This window comes from Schistosoma mansoni (genome assembly GCF_000237925.1).
Source record: "Schistosoma mansoni, WGS project CABG00000000 data, supercontig 0340, strain Puerto Rico, whole genome shotgun sequence".
Lineage (NCBI taxonomy): Eukaryota > Metazoa > Platyhelminthes > Trematoda > Strigeidida > Schistosomatidae > Schistosoma > Schistosoma mansoni.
The window spans coordinates 1-26,497 of record NW_017386188.1 but is presented as its reverse complement, the minus strand read 5'-3'; the positions used below and the strand labels follow the sequence as shown (position 1 = coordinate 26,497).

General features: G+C 33.4%; 1 protein-coding gene across 1 annotated transcript in view; it reads right to left on the bottom strand.

Moving 5' to 3' along the window:
- Window positions 1-23,721, bottom strand: part of Smp_139110 (ankyrin 2,3/unc44, putative) — a gene marked incomplete at both ends in the record, with an annotated part of 38,676 nt that extends 14,955 nt beyond the window's left edge. Inside the window, 7 exons of the mRNA XM_018792352.1 lie at window positions 2,875-2,976; window positions 6,697-6,798; window positions 12,036-12,225; window positions 15,684-15,986; window positions 16,454-16,669; window positions 21,187-21,381; window positions 23,524-23,721. Of these exons, the coding sequence (XP_018644206.1) occupies window positions 2,875-2,976; window positions 6,697-6,798; window positions 12,036-12,225; window positions 15,684-15,986; window positions 16,454-16,669; window positions 21,187-21,381; window positions 23,524-23,721 (1,306 nt within the window). The remainder of the gene's footprint in view (window positions 1-2,874; window positions 2,977-6,696; window positions 6,799-12,035; window positions 12,226-15,683; window positions 15,987-16,453; window positions 16,670-21,186; window positions 21,382-23,523) is intronic.
- Window positions 23,722-26,497: the final 2,776 nt, after the last annotated feature.

The following is a 26,497-nucleotide window of genomic DNA, read 5'->3' as shown; positions in this document are numbered from 1 at the left end:
AAGGTAGATGTATCAACAGAACAAAAGTCTAGTTTGTTTATTCCCATCTTTTTTTTTTATGAAATAAAAACTTTATTTTATCCAGAATAAGTGATTTACGTGTAAAAAGAAGAAAAAAAGGGGCATAAAACTTGATAACTTCATGAGTAAATGAAAAAAAAATGTTTTGATATTGTACATTGAAGTAAAGCATTTACATAATTTATTTCACTATTTACTTGTTACTTTAGTATGGAGCTTTCCTAATATATTACTATAATAAAATACAGCAATTGCACGCATATAAAATGAGTTTATCTATGTATCCAATTAGTAATTTGAACAATTGTTAATTGTTCAATATGAACATCCGTAAAGAAGCTAACTAGTATAATTCATTTATCAAGTGCAATCGTCTATGAGTCTCAGTTTTCGAATCACATCGTGTTTACTTGGGCGCTAATAAGAGAACTATATTAACCAAAAACTTGAAATATATCAAGCAGAGTTCGAACATTGAGATTCAAATTTCAATCACTAAGAACATGATCGCATATCTGTAGTAATCCATGTTAACTTACATATTAGTGGTATTAAAGGAAGTATAATAGTGAAATAAGCTTAAGTTATAATTAAAACAGAACAAATTAACAGTTCTTAACCCTTTAAATGTGCTTATTTTTCACAACGATTTACATAAATCTTGCACCACAATAAAATACATTTGATAATTGATTTCGTAGTTTAAAAAATGAAATGTGTAGTTAACATTGTACAGTCAAACAAACACAATAACTCTGCTTTACGTGACGTATATATATATATATATATATAAACTTATGACACAAAAATATATACAGAAGGAAGAAAATAAGTGAGTGTGTTAGTAGTGATCATATGTACCAATTAAGTTTAAGCAAATATTAACACAGTTTTGGGTTTTCACAAGGTCATTCATCTTCCATAATAAATCAATAGATTATGGCGTTCATTGTATGTAGTCGTGCCAACTTGCTAAGATATATATATATATATATATATATATATATTGAAATTTCTCATTCCTTTAACTTGCTATTACAATAAAAATATATATCATATTAGTCAAATTCATCAGTCAAAAACATCCGACTGAAGTAAAAATACTGCTATGACAATACTCAGCTTGAACAGTTGTGTTACATATTTTTGAGTAATAATATGATCATCATCATACAATTCAGTTAGTTAGCCCCCAAATGCTCGCAACGGCCGACGGTATTGAGAGTTCAATCTCACACTCAGAATCTTCTTATGTAGCAACGCGTATATGTCAACTCTCAGCGAAATCCTGTTGACTTCGTTCTCGTGGAGATGGTGTTATTCACGAAAAGTGGATGTCCAGTGATTTAATCGGGTTCGTGGACAAAGAGAGTCAACATACAAAAATTGGAAACACTGATTCCAAACTAATAGTGCACATAGACTCCATGAACCTGAGGGAACAGATGATGTATGAACCTATTGTTGGTTACCAGATATCATATGGAATCGCATCTCCTAAGGTTGCTTCACTGCCTTGTGGATTACACCTCTAGGTCAAAGGCTCGAGGAGTGGCCCTTTGAGGAAAAGACCTGCTTCAGTTTGGGCAAACGAACAGTATCCCAGTCCACTATAGAAATTTGATGTTTTGTGGGGCGCGTGTATATTTCGACGTCCCTTTGCAATAATGTACATTACATGATAATAATAATAATAATAATAATAATGTACCGTGAACAAAAGACAGTTGTCTTATGGTTATATTTTCTGTATCAAATTAATGTCAAGATAAATTTTATGTGGATGAATCTTTTCGAGCATTCGCTTTTGAAATGAATATTATAACGCACTCTCAAACCATCATTCTACCATGATACTTTTAATAAACCAATAATTATCCTAATACGTTTTCCCTTCTCATATTTCAACGACTTCTACCAATTAATTTCTAACTGTACGTTATTAAAAATTATTGTGGCGAATTACCAGTTTTACACACTATAATCATAACAGGGCTCATACAAGACATGATTTTGGAAAACAAAAAAATCAAGCAGTACAGAAAAAAAACCCATACTTTTATGATTCGTGTGATGAATTGTCTGGAATTCATTGGTCAGTTGTATATGTAAACAGAGTATGCTGGAGGGAAATTAAGTAATCAACAGATAACAATCACGATAAATAAAAGAGATTGGGAATACACAGTTATTAACCGAAATCATGAACCGGTCAGTGTTAGACGAACACTGACAGCCTAGAAGCACTGGACGGTCCTGGGTTCGAGTCTCATGTACGGGATTGTGGATAAGCACATCTGAGGAATCCCAAACCAGGATAAAACGTTCATCCAGTGATTCCAGCTTTTTAATTATGGTTTAACATAGATCTGTTCCTGATTTCTTTGAAACTCAACAATCTCCACAAATATTTTTAAGTGATCAGAAAAATAACTCATAAATTACGACTTATTAAATTTTGCATGTTGTATTCGCCGCAGAGAGAATTGTTTTCCACAAAAGCCCTGCAAGTGAACGTGTGCAAATAGTTTATTTGAACTAATATTTTAATACATTAAAAATCATTGCTACATACTCTAAGGTGACTAGATAGTAAAAGAAACAATTATGAAGTTAACAGTTAGAGTGTAATACACATAAATTGAACAGTCTGATCATAACAGAATTATAACAGAATCGCGCTACATATTACGGTTTTAAAAAGTTTAAAAAAAAAACCTTGATTTTTTTTTATTTAAAAAAATCTTCATTGAAATGTCGACCACAAAATCCAATGAAAGGAAATGAATTGTTTCTATTACGGCTAACAAAAGAGCATGGATGATCAATTCTAAAAGAAATGAAAATTCTTACTCAACGTGGAATGCATATACTCCATTTGGCCCCAAATATCATCATTCTCCGTTTCAGCTAATATTGTACTATCAAAAGCTGAATTGAATAAACCAGTATGACCTGGAAGCGAAAAGAACAGTAATAGAAAAAAAAAGATAAATACTGACACAAACTCCTCATTAATTTAAATAATAAGTCATCAGAACAAGTAGAGCATATAAATATTTGGTGAAATCAATGAAACAAATTGACAATCTGAGTAAAAACAGTGGAGGAACAGGTAAATTATTCTAACGATGCTATTCAAGATCAATACGGAGAAAGGTGGATAATTTTCAATTTCCAAACAAGTGTTATGGAGGAAGTATCAGATAAAACAGATATATATATATATATATATATATATATATATATATATATCATTGAATGCGTTCAGTTTTATTAATAAGATCAGCGAAAACGTAAATTGAAGTGTATTGTGGATGAATTTAAAGCCGTAATGTCTAAAACTAAAAAGCAGTTGAATATCCAGTAGTAACAGTTATTTCGTCCTAATTTCTCAACTATGTAATAATGTGTCATCATAGTTTAACACAGGGGTTTCATGTACTGTGAATGAAATGAAGGAGTAAGCAGTAGTTTGATGGGTGAGAGATGAAGTTGGTTAAACGACACATTAGGCCATCCTCTATGATTTGATTGACAATATTTCTTATGACATATGTGACACTATGTTCCATTTGTTTGAAGAGAGAAACTGCAGATAACAGTCTAAATGTTATCCCCCTGAATATCTATATGATTTGTACAAGTGCCAGATTAGAAAAGTCTATGTAAACTGTACTATTTTTCAGAATAGCATATTATTTAAACAGTAGGGACGTTATGGATATAAGAATGCGATGAATTCATTGGGTTACGTCTCCGCCTAATAAATTGTATAAAAGCTAATGTGTTTTATTATTTCCAATTGATGACATAATGTTAAAAATGAATTGTCAATCAATAACGAATAAGCTAATGTGGAATATAAAAGAGGTTAAGAATTCAAGTTTGAATAAGGTGGATTCCTTTTATAATTACTTGAGCTAATGGTTCCAGTATATTAGGAAATTGGTCTAACGAAATTTTTAAGCTTAAAAAGGAAAATTAAACATGTGAGGTCAACTCATTAAATTATGACGACAATTAATTGAAAAAGGGTCAATATGTTACCAAGGTAGCGATGGCTCTCAACCAGCTGTTTTTTAATAAAAAGATCAGGTTAAAGCCTTCTGATAGATTTGGCTTTTGTGAATTTAAATAACATGGAGTCCGACCCGCTTATTAATAACCTTAAACGATTTAATTAAGTCAATGCTGTACTTCGTGTGTAGGTGAATGAATTCTAAACATTCGATATCAGTCTCACATAAAAATGATCTTAATCATCTTCACTGCTGTCATTGGTGAGTGCATCGCATTGGATAATATTTATTGTTATTTCCTCCTTCTTTGTGTTGAAGGATGCTTTGATGATCCTGGATTCATGAGATTTCCACCCTACAAGTGTTTTTTGTGCTTTGTCAAGCGTTAGTGCATCTTCCTCTGTGTGCGAAGCCAGAGCTAATCTCTTCTGTCCAGTCTCTGTTCAGTGGATTTAACTTAATGGAAGCACCGACAGGTTGTATTTTTTCATTTCTGCAGCTACTTGAAAGGTCCTATCGGTCTCTCAGATTGTGCGGACATTCTATGTACCTATATTAATTGTGGCTCTGGTTGTTAGAAGGGGTTTCGGACTCATGATTTCCGAAGAATTTCGGCTTTCACTATGAGGTGTTAAATTCTGCTAAATGAAGTTCACTCAAATGCCAGGACAGAGTTTAAGTAGTCAAATGCTTTTTTCGAGTTAGAATTTTCTTAACAAGGTTGTTTCCTACAATGCAGAGTTTCTGACTCCGTTTCCATCCACGTGCATTTAAATTGACAGTTCCAGTCAAAGTTGATTAACTGACGAGTTTCCATCTATGCGCGGTTATTTTTATCCAGATCACTTGTAAGTTGAAGGACTGTGAACACTAAGCATAACTTTAAACCAACTTCAAACTAGATAACAAAGCAAATTCTTTAGCATAGCGCATTGTACGCTTTTAGAAGAGTGGGTAAGTGTATTGAATCTTTGGATATGATTATCTGTATGATTATGGATTGACATTTAAAATCTCGATAATAATTAATAACTACTCTTTCACCGAATACAAACAACCTGTCGAACTACTTATAACGTCTTCAATTCATAGAATGTAACGCAAGAAAATTAGTATTCAAGGGTATAAAAAGTAACACAAAAGCTCTCTATAATGTCTTGTTCGTATCAAATACATTATCTAGTGGAATACTTGAAGATGCATATCTATTAAAAAATGGTGTGAAAAAACCTGTACATGAATGCTCTGAATAAGAAGGCATACGGGAAACGTGTGCACACAAACATTATGATAACATTTATTGCAGATGTGCTAGATGTTATGACCCTTGGGTTTTATTATGCGTTCTTCAATTGATAGCTAAGATAAGGTTCATCAACAAGTTTACGGGTTAGAATTCCCTACTCCGAGTAGGTATATTTTATCGTCTATCAATCTACATCCTAAGCTTTGACAGATAGTATACTTCGATTAGTAATGAGCAGTCACGAGATAATCTAAACGCTTGCTGGATCAGGACGCAAACTTTACTTCTATGACAGTACTCAGTTTGATATGAAAACATAGTAACAGGCAATGATCTGTTGCTTTATTCCCGGAATTCATGGGTTTATAAATATCAATTATCAGACTGCACCATATGTCAAATGAAAAACCATCAATTTAAACACAGCTAAGTTTTAGAAAATGGAGTAGAAAATGACTAATTAAAGTAGCAATGATTAAGGTACAACTAGTAAATCGAATGAAAGCTTACAACATAGTGAATATAAAACTATAATAATTCAGTTCTTTGTTAATTCCGTGAGGACATATGAACAGTGGATAAACATGGTACGGTAATAGTAACGTTATAATATTAGATTGTATGTAACAATAAAAGATTATATGTGCATGTGCAAGTAAAAGATTGTAAAATTAATAAGTTAACGACAAATTATAACGTGAATGGAGTAAGATCATTAAAGTGGTTTCCTTACAAGAATTAAGAGTGATAGAGGGGTAAAGTGAAACGAAGTGATATCAGAAACACTCACGAATGAAATCATAGGGATATGAGAAATAATTAAAGAGAGAGGGGGATATAATATTATTAATAATAGTTCAAGGCTATGGTGAAGATGACAATAAGACGTACTTCTTTTGTACGCACAGTTCTGACTTGATCGCATGGATGGTAAGACTTTTTGTTATTTTAAGGAGTTGGATACAAAGAAATCTAAATAGATCTAGAAGAATTGTATAAACAACTTTAGAATTAACTTGTGGATTAATGGAGTGAATGGAATCGATAAAATACTCAAGAACAGAACTTCTAACTGCTTTCCTCTCACAGTTGTAGAATCCCCCAGTGATATGTTCTCGTATGCGAGTTGAGTGCAAGCGATGAATAAGGTCTATGTGCTTTGCTCAAAAAGAGCAAGTGAACTGGTAAATACACACAGAGGTAAACGGATGAAGAAGTTTATCCTTTACAGATACAGAAACCAAGTTTCGACTAGTGAACGCTTGGTTAAAGCTTCAGTTAATAACTTAACCATACAATAAGAAAACATATAATATAGTTATCTGTAAGTTAACACCCCCTAAAAATCCAATTCGTTAAAACATTAACAAGAGAAATAAGGGATATATTAGATCATAAATTACTCACGCTTTTGTTCTGTAACATCAGATGAATAATAATGATCATCTTCATTTGATTTTATCTTCTTATCAGATGATGACAACCGATGTGAAATTGATGGTGAAGGTGCTGAAAATTGTTGCATTGTTTTGTTAATGATGAAAATTGATTATCGAAACAGTAGTAAAGGAGAAACAGATAGAAACAAAACAAAAAGATAATTCTTTAAATGTGAGAAATTCAAACAATGAAATATTATTGGTTAGAATGGTGATGATGAATACTGGATAAAATCCAGAGATAGGAGGAGGAGAATTCAAAATGTTAATTTAAACAGAAAACTAATCGATGTATACATTGGCAAAGTCATTTATTATTCACTGATTGTCGTATATATAAATGCCTATTTTAGCTAAAAGGTTCTTTTAAAGATTGTTTCAATCTGTAGGTTGTATTCGTCATTAATTGATCACAGTCGAGGTATCCCTGAAAACCAGAAAGAACTGAATAGCGGTTTAGTCCTAGTATGGAACCCCTCAACAGTGCGAACCAACAACCCCACAAGAGATAAAACGCAGGAACATGAAGTCTCACAGGAAATAAATCAGTTTTCAAAGGCACAAGTTTAATTTCCGTCAGTTTGTAATATAGTCGATGTCGTTTATTGTGACTAGTGACAACTTTTCCACTTTTGACACGACTACATACTTCATTTCATTTGTGTAGAGGTTAATCAACACTCAACTACATTATATTGTCGGAAAACTGATTATTTCATCATAAAAAATGATGATACAATGTCTCTGCTATTACATTTCCACGGTTGATTTCAGCGTGAATTATATAAATAAGGTATTTCAATTAGATATTATTGATTTAAACATACATACTGAAATAATACTTAACTCAAGTTGGTGTATTGAACATATATATTAATAGAAAAAAAGACTAAACAGCGACTTTTATTCTACTGCATCGAAAAACACTGCCAAATAATACCATGATGAAGTGATTAATTATAAGATTCGGTTTCCAACTATTGAGTTATTGCGTATAAAATTAAAAAAAATCAGACTTCTCCATGTTTATATAGATAGTTATCTCATAGAACACATAAATGTGTAGTGTTTCAAACAAAGTACACATGAACCATGAAGTTGTCGATGAGTTTCATATAAACGACCATGAGAGAAAATAGTGCTATTCAATACTCCGGTATCTTGTTAGCATGTAAATATTAAAAATTTTAATCTATACGTGTAATATATGAACAGTTCATGATATATCAGCATTTTATCACATCACCACAATTATTTACTTTGTAACAAATTCAATAAATATCTAATTCTGTCTAATTTCATATAACTGTTATCTATAGTATTGACAAAAAGTTATCAACTTGTTTGGATTGCAACATACAAATATAATTTTAGGTGTATTTATCCAGTTCTTTCGGTGAGTAGTACACATTCGAACTTATTTGTGCTTTTTTTTCAGGAAAAATACCATTTCAATATGAAATGACTGGAATCCAACCTACCAAGCCTATGAATATATATATGTAAACATGTTTAGGTAACAGTGTATTTACAAGGTATAGTATATTGTTAAATGCTAATTGAATATTGCATGTAGGTTGAGACTACATATTTTCATTGTTCAGAAAGGTCAAATTTACATACAACCTTGCATTCATCATAATCAAATTACTAATCGCATACATGTGTAAACATTCAGTAACTCTTAATTTATGTGATCATTTACATTTTGATTTTCTTTGACCTAGTTAATCTGTAGAAACTACGTATGAATCATCACTTCATCTCTTTCCACTGTTTATTTTATCGCATTTTGTTTAATTTGATTGTAACTCAATTTTACCTTACGAAGAAAACAATTTTGAAATTCATATTTCATCCTCTGCCTTATCTATTTGTACAATAGCTTTCTAGACTACTGTGTTGTTTGAACAAAACATATTTGACTCCACGTTTACATGTAGTTAATTTAAAGTCTTTATGTCTTTGAATTAATTAAATGGTTATATTTTTTTGTCTTTCCTTTAATATTCTTTCTTGATGGTAGTTGTAAACCGCCTTCAAATTCGTACCACACAAGAATAGAAGCATTCAAGTTTATGGGATGTATTTAAATCATATGTTCATTATAATGGTACAATTATTTTGAGAGAAATGACGAAGAGGAGTAGTGGAATACTTATCAGGAAAAAACACTGATGTTCAAATTTTTTCTTGATTTTCAGTGACATTATATGTAAAGTTATTCAGTAGTCAGAAATCTATCTTCCATTTGAACAATCTTCACAAAAACCACCTGGGTTAATTTATCAAAAGGATTTTCAGTGTTTAAGTTTACAATTTTACACAGTTTGTAAAATTCGTCTATTTTTTTCTCGATAAGACTAGTGCATTTGTGGTCTGGTGAGATAACAAACAGTACACAAAGAGGACATTTTTTGGGTAAATTAAACAATTCCTTTATTTCTTCCAAACACAATTGCCTCAAATGACGTAAGTCTTAAATACTGGCGCCAAATAATGTCACAATTACGGTTAGAAAGTTGGCATATTAAAAACCAAGCATAAAGATTGTACCTAATCTTAACAATCATAACTAAAATTCTTCTAGTGACAATGACGTAAAAAGATTTGTATTCACTGTATAATTTGACTAATCAGTTAGAAATATGTACATATATAGCTTTGTGAAGCAGTTATGACACGCATCGACAAAACGTACAGTGAAGTTATTAAACATCGTGGCTGTAATACAGAACACGTTCAACAGTTAATTATTTAACTGAACGATGTTATGTCTTGATTCGGTTCACCTCAACATTCATTGAATCTATATTTACTCGAGCCAGTATTGTGTGATTGCTAGCCATATGTAACACATGTTACAGATATCTCAGTTAGAAGCTTAACGAGTTCATCAACTGACTTCCTATATTCATCTAGTACCATATGCTTACTCTCAACACTGCTCACTCGATCGTCTCATGATGTACAAGAAACTTATGATTATATAAATGCACTCTGCGTAATCATTTTACTTTCATAGACAATATTTAACACCTGAAGAGTAATACAAAGCTAACTGCTGTGCTGTAAGCTCAATATTCCATTAACAGAGAAAAATCTTGTCTACGCTATAAGTGGTTTATTTGAAAAAACGAGTTAATGAATTCTGGTCGTGAATAAACAACTGAGAAATAAAACGACTGAACAAACAAATTAAAGTTCTACTTTCAAGGAAACACCAAATGCCCTGGTAAGACCGAGAATGGAGAGAGTCAGCACCCCATCTCCAAATGCTCTCACAAGGCCACGTGGAAACAACTACTATCAGGGAGATCCTGCTCAATGCCTTCTCGAGGTGAGGGTGTTGTTTACGAAATTGAGAAGCGAATGTCCGGCGCTTTAACCGGGTTGGTAGATATGGAGAATCCACCTAGGGGAGTTGGAAAACTCTGATTCCGAACCAATGGTGCACATGGACATCAGGATCCTGAGGCAACAAATGACGTATGAACTAATTATTGGTCACCGGCTACTATGGGACTCCATCTCCTCACGATGCTACACTGCCTTGTGAATTAGACCTTTAAATCAAAGGCTCCGGGTGTGGCCCCCTAAGAAAACCACCTGCTTCGCTCTGGGCACCCGGGAAATATCACAGCCCTCACATAAATCAAGTGACTTGTGTGATGCATATGTATTCGGTACCCTTTTGTACCAATATTTATGTGTTCAAATAAATAAATATGATAATATTAGGAGGTATCATAATGCTGAAACAAAAAATTTACCAAATCTCAGCTTAGAAAGTATATTATGGACATTGTTCCATTAGCGAGTTTCTACAGTTAAATTTAATTATTCAGGAAATAAACAGAAGTGGCGCAAACTACCTATTTATTCAATACTAACAAAAATACTAAGAACAACAACAAACATGAGATGAATTAAACTAATCACACGTTTATTTCCATACAAAATTAGTCATATAAAAAATAATTAGAGCATATTCTAAAGACCATACGAATAAAGTATTTTCAATCTACAAACGCCAGTCAAGAAATTTCCTTAGAATGTCAGGTTAACATGACTGCCAAGATAATAACCTTAACAATTTCGAACAGATAGAAACATAAACATACTCGGGATTTTAGTGATACCTAGAAATCGACTGAAGTAGTTAATTTGAAGAATATTTCATACAGTGAATCTTAGATATAACATACTATAGTCTTGTTATTCATAGTTTAGTGAATGGCAATCATAATCTAACGGTATAAATGTCTAACTTCAATCGATTCATCATCTTGCTAAATTTTTCATCCATTGTCTGAGGTGGATAACTGTCTCACACAAGACACTAATTCTCATTAGAACTCCAGCAAATATATCATGAAGCTAGTCCGGCTAGTCCTAGATCAATGGTCTAGAGGTTAAGAGTTCGCGCGCGAGAAAGAATTTTATGGGTCTGAGTGCTGCATGCAAGATCGTGGATGTTGACTGTTGAGGAGTGGCACACTAGGAGAAAACAGCTGTTCAGAGCTTCCAGGTATTCGGCAGTGGTCTAGCTTGGATGGACTCGTTAATATAACTGTTAAAAGATATCTCTATTTTCAATATTATCATAATTATTATTACTTTATTATCAACTTAAAACAATAGATAGCCTCCGTTTCAACTATTAGGTTAATGTTGCTCACAGTTACTTTACTGGCCGTGATGAATATATGTTCTCCTCTCTCATAACCACTGACTTACAAAATATTAAGCAGACAATTTTCCTATCACGGTTCAACCTGCATTGGTATGCTAACAAATATATAAATTGTTTTTAGGTTCATGACTTGATACATATTGGTACAATTGTCCATCATTGTAAATAAATTCATTAGAAAAGAGTCCTTTCTTAAAGCAACTTACTCTATCACTCAGTGGTAACTAATTTACATGAATGTGATTAAATATGTATGAACATATCTCGAGCTCTTTGGTATGATGAACAAATCAGTGAAGCCAATCACAATATTTTGGGTGAAAAACACAAATATAACGAGAATTACAGCGTGAAATAAAAACCTTAGCGAAACTTTCAGTATAATATCTAATATTCAAGTCCAAAATGAATGAGAAAATATCCAAAATGGTTCGAGAAAGAACACACTTATTGAACATTGAAAAAATTTCAGATAACTTCCATTATATAAATCATAAAAAGTAGGGGAGCAGTGTTAACAAATAAGAAGTGGAAAATAGATAATTAGACGAATCCTGCAAATGGTCATCAAAAAATAACATATGAATATTAAAAATTGCTAAATAACATACCAACACCATCTTCATCTAATTCTGTAAATGGATGTTCACGCATAAAATCTGGATGTTCTAACATTAGCGTTTGATCCAGTTCTTCATGTTCCTCCTCCCAACTGACTACAGTTGTAGTGACAGTTTTTAAAATATCAAATATTGTAACATAATGCTGTTTACGTGCTATATGTGCTGGTGTCAGACCTTGCTATAAAGAGGTGTTCAGTGAATAGTGATGATCATATGTCAATATTCAACACAGTCCGACGTATCGAACGAAATGTGAAATGAAGAGCAAAAAACATACAGAAGCATGGATTATATAGTATCATTGAAACCAATATAACAATAACACTAATAATAATAAAAATAACTATAATGCTAAGTATCATCATTATTCATTTCAACAGACTATATTTTCACCTCTCAGTATATATATATATATATATAACGAGAATTCAGCGAAGGAAATTTTCTTTGATAATCCTCTTCATTCCGATCCAACAATCACTATGAAAAGACTATTTTCAATGGAATGTAAACTTAAGGTTATTTTAATAAAATTTTGAGGAAGATTTCAATACAAAATGGTGCCAGTTATGAATATGTAATGTTGTTGTACGACCAATTAATTATTTCTAGGAAACGAATCGAATGTTGATTTGCATATTTTTGCAGTAGTAAGATAAACATTATGAATAAAATCAGAGACAGAGAGCAACTGTTCAAAAAATGCAGGCTTCTAGACATATACACAGTATATACAATCCAGAAAAATCTAATCACTGACAGTTAGGAAGAGTATAGACTAATTACGGTTAATTGACGCTATTGAACTCATATTTGTCATATAAAAAACAAGAGAACTAAAGAAACTTTTCCGGTTTAAAAAATACCGTGACAATTACGTCAGCAGTAAATACGGAAATTTTCAAAATGACTTCACAAGATTATAAATTGATTTGCCGATGGTACTGAATGAGATTTACCATGAAAAACTATCCTCATTAATGATCATAAGTGTTTCTACGTTAAATATACAGTTGATAGAAAACTTGATGTATTATTTGGTTCATGTAGTAAGAAAAGATTACGACTACGAAAGTCAATATCATATATGCATACTTCAATATATATTAAGTCGATACCTAAGGTTAATAAAGTCAATTTCGACACTTAAGAAATTTACATGGAAGCTAGAGATTTCATTTTATACCGATAAGCACCAAGAAAACTGCGCGTCGAAATAAGTGGACTGAACAAAAATAAAGAAATAAAAATTGTTGAGAGAAAAGGCAGAGAGGGAAGAGCATGATAAAACGTGAATGAGAACAGTTTACAATATGAGAAACAGTGCTGATAAAACCGTAATCAGGAAGAGTGCATTCTGTTAAGCGACTTCTACTCACTTTTGTGAAGGATACCTATTCTGCACTATACCTGATAACGTTTCACATCGCAACGTCTTCAGGACCCCGATCAGGGAGTCATGATAGACAGATAGATGCCACTCCTATGCAATCTTTTACAGATCGTGATGCCATACCATAAAATGAATGCCCCTCACGTTTTCTAACTAGTTATAGCGACAGCAAATAATACTCGAAGTAGAAGCCGCTGGGATGACATTTGTAAGGCACCCTCACGGTATCGCAGCCGGTGTTTCAAGATGGTGACAAAAACTGAATTATTGTCGCTGTGGACAAATAAATACTGTCTAATTTCATCATTGCGAATATGGTGTGACTAGAAATTCAACTCCATTTTTTAAGCTGAACAAGATGGATGAGAAGTTCAGACCAGCGACTCAGTACTTAAAAATGAACTGATAGAACCCATCGAGACATCAAATAAAGTACTGTCACAAGATTATAGAAATATCACTCTTTCTCTAACTCTGAATGGCTGATAAGTGAAAATACTTAGATATCTTTTGTGTCAGAATTGATGAATAATAATAAGCCTATTTACATTTCGGCATTAATAACGTAGCTGGATCGACAATACTTGTCAAATGAAAAATATTAGGAAGAAATAGTAAATAGATTTCAAAACAATAAGCAAAGCCATACACCAGCCAAGGATATTTTCAGTGTCGTTGTGACATATTCACCCTTGTAAACACAATAAGTGCATATTTTAGAGTCAACTGAATTCAGTTAGAAATGATTGAATGGCCGTTATATATATATATATATATATATATATATATATTGCTTCGATGAAACTAAAAAGAGTTAGTGAAACTCAAGTATATCGTTCTGTTGATGTGATAGGCTAAAATATATCATAAAATACAGTCAATAGAAAACGTCAAATTGACAGAATAGGGTTGTGGAGGCTGTTGAATTTCACTGAAACCATGAAGCGATCAATGTTAGACCATCATTTAAAACCTGAAAGCACTGGACAGCCATTTCGTCATAGTATGGTTATCCTCGGCAATGCACCTCCACGATCCTGCATGTAGAAACCGAACCTAGGACCATCAGTTTTGCGCGCGAACGCCTAATCTCTAGACCACTGAGCAGGCATCCAATGGTGTTATTGTTTAACTAGGACGAAACGGCCGTCCAGTGCTTCCAGGTTTTCAATGGTGGTTTAATAGTGATCTGTTAATGGATTCAGTGAAAAAAGTTTAAAACATGCTATCGATCTAAAGTGGAAACATATATTAGAAATGGATTTCCGATTTGATTTAATGGCAAACATGAAGAGAAATCTGGTTAGAAAGTATAACATAAGTTCTAATCCCTGATAATCATTGACAATTTGAAATAAAGTATGGTAAACCAGCAATTAGCATCTAAAAAATTTTAAAAAATATGCAAAACATATGTGGTGTGGTCTACTTATATCTATATAAGTAGTATATGGTGTTGGTCAGACATAGAATGTATTTTCGCAGAAGACCGATGACGAAAGAACTGAAATGAAGCGCAATCGTTTGGAAAATGCATGAGCAATGGAATTAGAGAAGAAACAGTGAAGATTGAAACAATTGGTTGTTAATTTGCAAATTGACTGTTCATTGTTTGGTTATCAGAATTTACTGAGATAGTCTGTAATGTTTGCTTAAATACATTCGATTGTCCCCAACTAGTGTTCTGTTCACAACACATATGATCTAGTAATTAATCTATTAATCGTCAAGGTGCATCTAATAAAAAAAACTGTGCGTCTTTTATACTGAAAACCGTTAAGTGATTGGTGAGAAACCCTGAATCTGATTACATAGTTCATATATGTAGTCCTAAGAGAATCGAACTGATGTTTACTGTAAGAAATTCTTGATTCGGCACTACTCGAAAAGTATCACTCGACGAGTGGAAACTAGCACGAAATCCAGGTCAATGATTACTTTCTGGTTTACTTAAACCATCAAATATTAAAACACAATCCGCGCAACTGGTGACTCCATTGTAACCTGATAAATAGAATATAAACATTAATAAGGATTATCCGAACATACAATTTAATACGCTTATTTAGACAATGTAAACTACTACTATCTATCGATCCATCTCAAAACAATTCCGAAAATAGTGCAAAACTGTTGTTTACACTTACATTTCAATGAAATGAGACTTATACGATTTCATCTAGCTAGATTAATTTGGATCATACTCACAAAGCATTTAAAAAATAAAAGAAATTGTCACCTACCTGATTTCTAACATTACTGTCAGCACCCATTTCTAAGAGTAAACGGACCACTTGTGAATGACCTTGTTGTGTAGCTAAATGTAATGGAGTAAAACCCATTTGTGTTCGTTGATTAATATCTGGCGCATCGGGTAAATCTAATAAGTAGCGTACCATGTTAATTTGTCCAAAATGACATGCTGTATGCAACGGACTGTAACCAGCTCTAGTTAGAGGGCTAATTTTAGCACCAGCCGATTTTAGAATTTGTGCTACTGACACGTGATCTTCTTGAGCGGCTAAATGTAGTGGTGCAAGACCATTCTATGAGAAAAAAAATACAATTGTTTTTTTAAGAAAAATTATAGATTTATTCATTACAAAAAATTTCGTTACAATAAAGGATTCTCTACAAAAATTTCGCAATATTACAATAAAGTTCTACTTAGCATACATTTAAACTTTAATCATCTGAAAGCATATTTTACGAATGTTTTTTTATAGTTAGTATCTGCCAGTGATCTTGAATCACGAAAGTTTTCCACCAGTTCAGCTGTCATAACTGTCTGTTCAACAGATCATTCATAAGTTGCACAAACTTCAATATATTCATCTCTTGATTACGACCAGTCGACTAAATATTGATTAAATCAATTTATCTTTTCTTATTCAGTAATCTGTGTCAATAACGAAGCATAGACTAGAATGTCATCAATAAAATAAAAGTATACTTGATAACATAATAGCATAAATAAATTTCATAATTTAATAGAATATTTAATTCAACATACTTTCGACTGATGATTTGGATCAGCTCCATGTTGTAGTAGTAATGAAACCATATCAGTATGACCTTCTTGTGCAGCTAAATGTAATGGTGTAAATCCACTACGTGATGATGAATTTGCGATTTGTATTTGGTCAGATTCATGAGCCAATAAAAGCGTAGCAATATCTAAATGATTTTGTTTAGCTGCCATATGTAACGACGTATAACCATTGCCAGCCTTAAAATAAAAACAACAGGTGTAATCATATAATTTATAACAACATTAATTGTTTCGATACTAAACCATCAGAAGACTTGGCAGTAAAATTAATTATCAGATTCAAAGTTCAATAGTCCCTAAAAAAATTTATTGATAAAGAAAGACAGAATAAAAGTCAAATGGATTTACTTAATATATGACGGTAGGGTATCGTAGGAGCTTATTGCTTAGTCATTGATACGTAGTAAAAAATCACTGTAACTACTGAAACTTAACGAAACCAAAACAGAAGTGTTTTGGTATTTACTCTTTGAATAGTATTCAACAAGATCAAGTACTTTATCTGGTAATTGAGCTAAATTTATTAAGATTTATATAAACACTACGGACAAAGCTTGATTTGGTTGGCAATTATACTGACGATAGCTTGTTATCGCTATGTTGACAAAAAGATCTGGATAATGTGAAGTGTCGATATGACTAAGTAGTTTTAACTACCGGTCAGCCATAAAAATGGATCATATCCTTAAGTGAAAAAGAAACGTAATTTTAAAATTACAAATCTGAAAACTTCATCGAAGATTAAGAATATATGATCGAACACGAAATGAAACATGATCGCTCATTCAAGTACACACATTACAAGCCATATTTCATTTGAAGATGAATAACATCCAATAATCAAACAGGCATTTCCACCACGTTTAATCGAAAAAATAAACGTCAAAGAAATACATCATCCATCTAATTTTCCCAATGGTGAAGCTACAGATTAAGATGTGTCAAGTGTATGTGGCTACAATGCGATTAACAAAAGTTTGTTAAAAGTATAAGCCTAATTTTCGAATTTAGATCATTTTGACTCGCTTTCTAAGGTTTGCTTATTTGGAGTATCATCTGATTGATCCGAATCGGATAATATATTTAGCATAAAACAAAGAGAATTAATATTTGAATGGAATAGACTAATAGAATTATTATAGTGCTCACATATAAAACAATAAATTGATTTACTACAATAAATTATTCATGGGAATGAGATTTTGAAATTATTTTGAACTTAAAAGTGTGGGCATACGGTTGATACATGTTGTAGACGTTGATGAGCAGTGATAAGTGAAGTGATAGCAGCATTAAGTGAAAAGATGTAGTATTAAAAATGAACAGTTCACAAACACGAAAAGAAGTATAGATTGTTCCAAATGTCAAATGCTTTTGACTGGTTGTTCAATGATTAGGCAATGTGAATTACAGCCACTAAATCACATATCAGAACCTGGCCTCACCTGTTTCGAGTTGATCAATAGGATAGTATATCACTAGCTTTGACAGTAGGAGTGTGATTTGAAGTCAAGTACATGAATCTGAACTTGTTAGATTAGTTAATAAATAAAATAATGTAACAAAAAAGACGCGGATGAATCATAGGGAGCGTGATATTCAAATAACAAAGATATACACATACAATCTTCAAGTATACAGTGACAATAAAAATCCACTTCATCTGTTTCTGATTAAACAACCAAGTAATACATTTGACGCTAACATATCAAATCTCGGTGGGTAATCGAATGAATGGGTAATAATGATATCACACAAAAATAAAAATCTAAATCAATTTACTAAATGCTAATAAAGGTATGTTTAAGAAAGACCTATCAACGTTATGACTACGGCAAGATGTTTAGAATTTTAAAACGGGAAACCGTAAAGAAACTAAAACGAAATTATTATTTCACACATATCTATCAAATCAATGACTATTTTGTGTTTGTTTTTCAATAGGAATCTTTTTGAATAAATCAGTATTAAAGAAAGAAATAGCATAACATTAGCCTATTGTTTTTCTGTTTAGAACATTTGACAACTTTGACTAAAGCATTGTTGGGTTTTTTTTGTTGGTTCCTACATTGTTTCACGAGCAAAGTCATTAATCAAAATATATTAAACTGATTTAATTACACACACATGTACGAACACCTAAAAAGCATAACAGTAATTTTTCTGTCTCTATCATAATATATATAAAACCAACTCAAATCAGATATATGGTGGGTTTAACTAAGATATTATCACGTGAATGAACGCAGAACACATGACTAGTAAAAGTAATAATAATAGGGTACGTTATGTAGTGGATGAAATCAATTGAATGAACAAATGACACCCAACAGAGCAGTAAAGGAGTTTATAATATAGATATGAATACCGATTAAACAATGGTCCCTAACATGTATGTTCTACATACTGATAAATAGTAATCTCTTTTTCAAGAGAAATAAGAAAACAGAATAGAATGTAATGTAGATTACTAGTGTGTGCGTGTGTGTGTCCATGCATTTTAAACAAGGCAGTAAATAGTCACACAGTTTGGAAAAAGAAAACAGAATATGAATTTGATGATGATAAACCAGAAAAAGAATTATGAATGCTTTTTTCAATGAAATGTCATTAAATTGTGTTTATTAAAGGGGGATTGGAATAAATGACTAGCAGTAGGAAAAGACATCATCCATTAATTTTATTCCATCATCCAATATGAAATTACCCAAGAAATTTTACCATATGTCTATCTATCGATAGTCATCATTATCCGCAGTAGCACCGGCTATCACACATTGTAAGATACATTTTGTGCGTTTATTTTGTAAAAATTCCTGCAAGGATACATTAAATGAAATAATAATACTTTGTCTTATCCTTAAATGCAAATTTTTATTATTTTCGATACCTTCATTTGCATATTCTGCTTATTTTTTGACACCAGATAGGACTGTTGTTAGTCGTTTTACTTGCAATAGTGATTTTCTTCGAGTATAACTCTATGGACGTGACTTTTCCAGATTGTGCTATTTTGTCCCAATTGAATTAGGAACCTGGCGAATCCTAAATTACTTATTTGGATTCTGATTGTTATTGCTTGAACTGGGTTGAGGTTTAACGGTAACATTAATTACCTAGATTATTTGAAGCACATTTTTACCTCGTAAAGTAATTATATTATACTCTTTAAAAGTTTAGTTGCTTGATTCAATGTAATTTGATTGCATAACAGTTGTATTACTTATTGGTTTTCTGTGTGCACGATTGAACTATTTCATCCTTAACTGAATGAATTGCATCTGTTGTTTTTCATGAATAGGTTTCTTCTTTGACAAGTAACTACTTCTGTGTACTTTAGAAGTTTATCCACTTGATGGATTCTAAATTTATTCATACAAACTTTGTTAAATGACACGGTGACCACATAGCCTAGTGACGTTATTCGTTTAGCTATTTCGTATAAATTCTATTTTGCATCATTTAATACCCTGCAATAGTGTTTTGGGTTTACGTATGGGGACTAGAAAGTCAGCACCCCACTCAACTATGAGATGGATACATTATTCAGAATCAAACGATAGTCTGTAAATTAAATCCGCCAGAGTTTTATTATAGGTTGTAGGTGCGATCTTTTTCCACTAAGTATGTTTAAATAGATGGGTAGTGTTACTAGTTGAAATAGGTGTGCAGTTGAATAAATAGCATGTAAAAAGTAGCTGCGTACTATTTTTAAGGGCAATCTTATCATTTCAATTTGATCTACATATATAAAGCAGTTTACACTCTAAAAACAGGAACGTTTAAGGTGTTTTTTTGTTTTCAATGTACAGAAATAAATCAATAAGAGTTTCGACTTTTTCAACTTGGGGTGCTTCATATTATGGGCAAAACCTATTAGTGACCTATAAAGAATTTATGTTGTTTATACGCAAATAAGTAGAATGAGCTACACAACAATTAGGAGACTGTACGTATGGATTTTTAATTTGTTTAGGGATCTGTTTGATAAAGGAATCTCTGTTGACTTTCTAGAAACTTGTTCTTGCTGGTTTACGTTACCAGCAAAATCTTCATTAGGGCAGCGAGCAGCAGTTCCATGATCATCATATGCTTATTCTGAGTCATTTATTCACTATGATGGCACAACAAATATAATATACGACAGGCTGTTGGTATAACAATTTGAATTTCTCGCTAAAACTTTGATAATATATATAGTAAAGTTTGATTAAAAAGGTAAAATCTATAGGAGTGATATCTCATAAACAATAATAGTAATAGTATTATTAATGGTTGTCAGGGTTTTTTAAGTGTTTCTTTAAAAATTCTAAGTAGTCCAGAAAACTCTGGGAAATCTAATCAATGGTGTAAAGAAGCTTCAAAAAAACATCTAGTGAGTAAAGAGTTACACGCCACGTTTCTGATTAGATATATACCTATCCTGCTACTATATGTAGTACGTTTCAAGAAACTTCCAGAAGACTAAGGTCGCCTAAAACTGCATAATTATCCTGGTTTTTCTGTAAGTAAACTAATCACGTGGTAGAGCGTTCTTCAAGTAATTTCCTCCACTATCTCTTGCGTTCAAGTTGCCATGTAAAATTAGCCTGGTGTTATTAGAAGCGGCTAGGAAATTGAATTGAGTGTTCATTTAGAAGACTTATCAATAATAATAATAATAATAATAATAGAGATTAATTTATTCAACTTACTCGACAATCCACTTGTGCATTATTATCCAATAATAATTGTACGACAGGTAGACGATTATAATGTGTAGCTATATGCAACGGAGTTAAATCATTCTGACCGATAGCATTAACACTTTTTGGTTGTGCTTGAATTAACTGTTTAGCTACTTTGACATGGCCACGTTTAGCGGCTAAGTGAAGAGCAGTGAAACCTTTCTGTGTATTTTTGTACACATACATGGAGTAAAGCAAAACAGAGAGAAAGATAAAAATAGAACGGAACAAAACAGGCAAAGTAAAGAATCCAAATTTGTATTATATATATATATATATATATATATATGTATATGTATATATGTATATATATATAAACCCTGCTACGGCCGAGAGTGGGGAGGGCTCGCCCTCTCTCTCGAAATGCTCTCACACGGCCACGCGTATATAGCCTCTGCAAGGAAAGTCCTACTCACTGCCTTCTCGTGTCATTACTGTTGTTTACGAAATTGAGAGGATGAAAAGCGAACGTCCGACGCTTTAACCGGGCTAATGGGCACGGCGAGTCTACCTAGGGGAGTTGGAAAACCCTCATTTCAAACCAATGGTGCACATGGTCTCCAGGATCCTGTGGGGACGAATGGCGTATGAACCTATCGTTGATCACTGACTACCATGAGATGGAGTCTCCTCATGATGTTCCACTGCTTTGTGGATCAGACCTTTAGGTCAAAAGCTCCGGGTGTGGGCCCCTGAGAAAACCACCTGTTTCGGTCTGGGCATCCGGGCAGTATCATCAGAGTCCTCACACAATTAAATGAAATGATGATTTTTGTGTGGCGCCATATATCTCGTGCTCCCTTGTACCAATATTTATGTGTTAAAATAAATAATAAGATTATATATATATATATATATATATATATATATATATATATATACGAAATTGAGGGGACGAAGAGAGAATGTTCGGTGCTTTGAACAATTTGATAGATACGGAGGATTCACTTAGGGGAGTTGGGAAATCCCGATTCCAAATCAATGTGCACATAGGCTTCACGATCCTCAGAGTACAAATAGCGTGTGAACCTATTAATGGTCACCAGCCACCATGGGATCACATTTCCTATCGTTGATCCACTGCCTTGTGGATTACACCTTCAGGTTAAAAAGATCGAGGAGTAGCCCCCTAAGAAAACCACCTGCTTCGGTTTAGGCAACTGCGCAGTTTCCCATCCGATACAGAGACTCAATGATTTGTTCGGTGCATATATATTTGGTGCCTACTAGTACCTATGTTTATGTGTTTAAATAAATACATAAATAAATAAGTAAATCAACAAATAGTAAGATATGAAGTTATATCGATGCATACCACTTAGAATTAACATAAGCGATAGAGATTGATAAAGTGCACTCATAAATATTACAACAGAAAATTACAAACCTCTAACAGAATATAAAATTTATTTTCGGAATTAAAAAAGCACTTGTGATTAAAATCAAGTGTAAAGGTGATTAGAAGATTAATGAACTCCACTTACAACAACTTGGTCAGGCAGATTTAAATCCTATTTCTTTTCATTCAAGTTAAGGTTTACGGCAACCCAAGAAAAGTGTCACTCAACGTTCAGTGAACAAAAAGCGTACTTGAGACAAATGATAAAGATAATTTTCTATTGACATATTTCATGGATTTTTACTGAATTTCTGAGGACAGTCTTTTAAAATCAATGAGTTAACTGAGTGTACGTAGACATGCTCTAACATAGGCAAGATCACACAATAATGGAAAACGATGTACTTATGTGTGTAAACCATAACATAATTGAGTTTGATGACTGAAACACATGCCCTCACTAATTTCAATCATTTGAAAACTCAAAGACATACATTTCCAACTGTTACAAGTGTTATTAGCATTTTTTTAAAGTCAATGCAGATAATTACCGAATCTTGGAATAATAAAGCGATCATAAATAACAATTTTTCTGCTAGTTGTTAATGAACGCTCAAAACTACCCACAGTTAGTCGGTCAGTCAATTAGAGGTACCGTGGAACTTGGTACCTATGTGATCAATTCAAACTAACATAACACATGGGCAAATTGAAATGGAATAATCGAGACGAATCCAAGAGTAGTATAAGTAGTAACAGTATCAATGCCAGAAAACAAGACTAAGCACAGAAGATATAACCGGAGAAGGAATGAACAGTTAAAAACAGAATTAACAACATTATGATGAAAATGTATATCAAAATTTCTAATAGAATTTACAGACAACAGTGGTAACCAATGCAATATCGAATAGAAACATAAGAACAATATGGGTTGAATCACGTCAAAGAAAGAGACTACTAACCTTCGTACGAGCGTTTAAATCAGCACCAGCTTCTAACAATTGACCTAACAAATCATGACGACCTTCTTTACATGCAATGTGCAAAGCTGTATAACCATCACGAGCTGGTAGATTCGGATTAGCTTTACATGATAATAATACAGCGATTAATTCTGGTGTCCCAGTTAAACATGCCACATGCAACGGTGTTTGTTCATCCTAAATCAAAAAAGACCAATGAGAGACAAACGGTTTACAAACGGAGATTATTATTATTATTATTATTATTATTAAAAATGAGATTATTGTAACTTTTTAGCCAGACATGAAATTTTTAGGCAGCTGATGCTTGCTGTGAGATTCACAGTCAGAGACATTGTTTATGGATGAGTGCTGAGAATTAGATAAACACTTTATCGATTTCCACCTACAGTTACAAGAGATCCGCCGCAGCCCAAATACCAGAGTAATACCCCTAACTGCAATACTAGTGGAATTATAATTCCAAAGAGACCATCAGCTCCCTTAAGAGTGTCAACTAGGATCAAAGCTATGTTTACAACCCCCAATTCAATCAGCCAAATTATGTAACTCTACTATTTCATGGTATCACGCGGAATTATCTGAAGAAAAACATAATTGTTAAACAAAACAATACACTAACACACAAACACACACAAGATAAATATAAACAGACAAATTTAATTTGAATAAAACATTTCCCTCTATATCGCCATGAATATGGTATAGGGTGTAAGATGAGTGATGTTATAACCATTTACCTTGATGTTATCTACTTCGATCGCTTATTTTTTTTTAGAAATGAATGACTAGGCGATATGATTATACAACCACTCATTTATTGATTTTTCTTCCCATTTCGCTTCACAACTAGTATTTATGACACGAGCCCCTTCTTTATATGATCTGTTTTTTGTTCTCGATCGTAGCTGCTGCCTTGACGTGGTGGTCGGGCTTGCCTATTGTGATGACCAAACCGAGCTGTATTGGCTGGAACATATATCTCTGTAAGTTCTACCATACCAGGCAGGTCAACTGAAGAGCGGTGAGACTAAAAGCAGCAACTTAAGGTCCGAGGGCGAAGTCGTACTGCTGACTGTAGAGGGATGTGACAGCAGTGGGGTGTTTCCCTCGGACAACCAGCATCTGCAGCGATGCTGCCTTCTCACAAAAAAAGAAAGAGTTAGAAAAGGTCAACCCTAAAAATATCACGCCTCACCTTACCTCACGGATTTCCGTCTCCGACGGTAAGGCCCTTTGAAGAACAGAGCTAGCACATCAAAAACCTCCCACGAAAACGCCGTGCGTGACCGACCTCAAGCAGTTGTCCCTTGGACTCTGTGATCACGCTCTCAGGTCGTTAAGACCAACATTAATCCAACTTCCTTTTCAGGTCCCCCAAGAAATATCCTTCCACGATGTGGGCAGCCAGGAAGTGATACTATTCCTGATACCCGTAACAGCACATGAGACTAAGGTGGTCACATTCAAATCCTTCCTACACCTCCTAATAATTCTCTTATCTCTACAACTAACCCTTTATCACCAAGGTCCGCTAATGCAAACAATTCGAGTACACGGATCATAATTCCTGGTCTCCTGAAACCACGCCCTAAACTACATGTACGAACCTTGAACGTCCGAACATTGTGCCAAATACGAAAACAGGCTATCTTAGCTAGGACTTTAGAATCTCGCACCGTCGATGTGTGCTCTATCTCCGCATACAAGATCCGAGTAGCGTCATGCATTTGACCTCACCATGTCATAATAAAGAACCATCTCGATACACGCTTCGTGTACCTGGAGGCCCTGATGTTGCTTCTCATGGCCTCGCTGGCGTAGGTATAGTATTGAGTCAAAGGGCAGAACTAGCTCTTTGGACTGAATCACAGTAGACAGTCGTCTGTGCGCTGTCCGACTAAACGGAAGAGTAAGGACTCGGAAAGATAGGGACACTTGTCGTTGCCTCTTCGTCATCTCCGCCTACTCTCCCACTGACTGCAGCTCAGATGATGTAAAAGATGAGTTTTACAGAAAGCTTTCCGACCTTCTCCGAAAAGTTAGGCGCTCTGATGTAGTAATAGTGGCTGGTGACTTTAATGCTCAAGTAGGTAAACTAAACGAAAGGGAAATCGTTTAAAGGAGATTTTTGTGGACATTAAAGGTATAATTTTTTTTCATTTACATATGACTCGGGTTTAATTCACGGTTATTGATAGATATATATACATGGTGCGTTGCGATCGTGCGCAGATAGTCGATAATGTATTGACAATGAGAATAACTATTTCATTGTAGCTCACGTGAAAAAGAATATATAATGACAATGTAGAAGTGAAGAAAAAACTTACGAGTGATTTTTATAATAACAATACCCAAAAGAAAGGACAATTTACCATGTGGATTTGTAATCGTTTATTTGCATAATTTGAAGTTAACAATAGTCGTATAGATACATATCCTAACGTAAACATTTATTCCATTTATATTATGAATGGAAAAAAATGAAAGTAACTTGAAATCGTTTGATGTTTGAACCTGAAGCTCAGTGATTGAAAGCTGACTACTTCAAACATTAAACCATTACTACACTAAATTCTAAAGATATACCACTCAAGAAAGCCATTTGAGTTGTCATTAATAGAGGTAGAAAAAAGTAACTCAGCTAACGTGTTACACTTTATAAACCAGATGCAGATCTTAAAAAGTGGTAACACTAGATGTTAGCTATAACGAACTACAGCGATAACAGTATTAGACGGTAATATTCCACAAAGAAGAGATACGTTGTCAAATTGCATTAGAACATTTACAAATATCATTCAATAGATTACTTTTTTCATGGTCTAAGTCGCGAACTGATCTTAAACAAGCTCTGGAACCCAATATGTACTGAACGGCTGCTTAGTTTCAGAGTGAGATTTTTCAGACAAAGCAAACAATATACCCAACCCTTCAGGTCTCTAAGCTA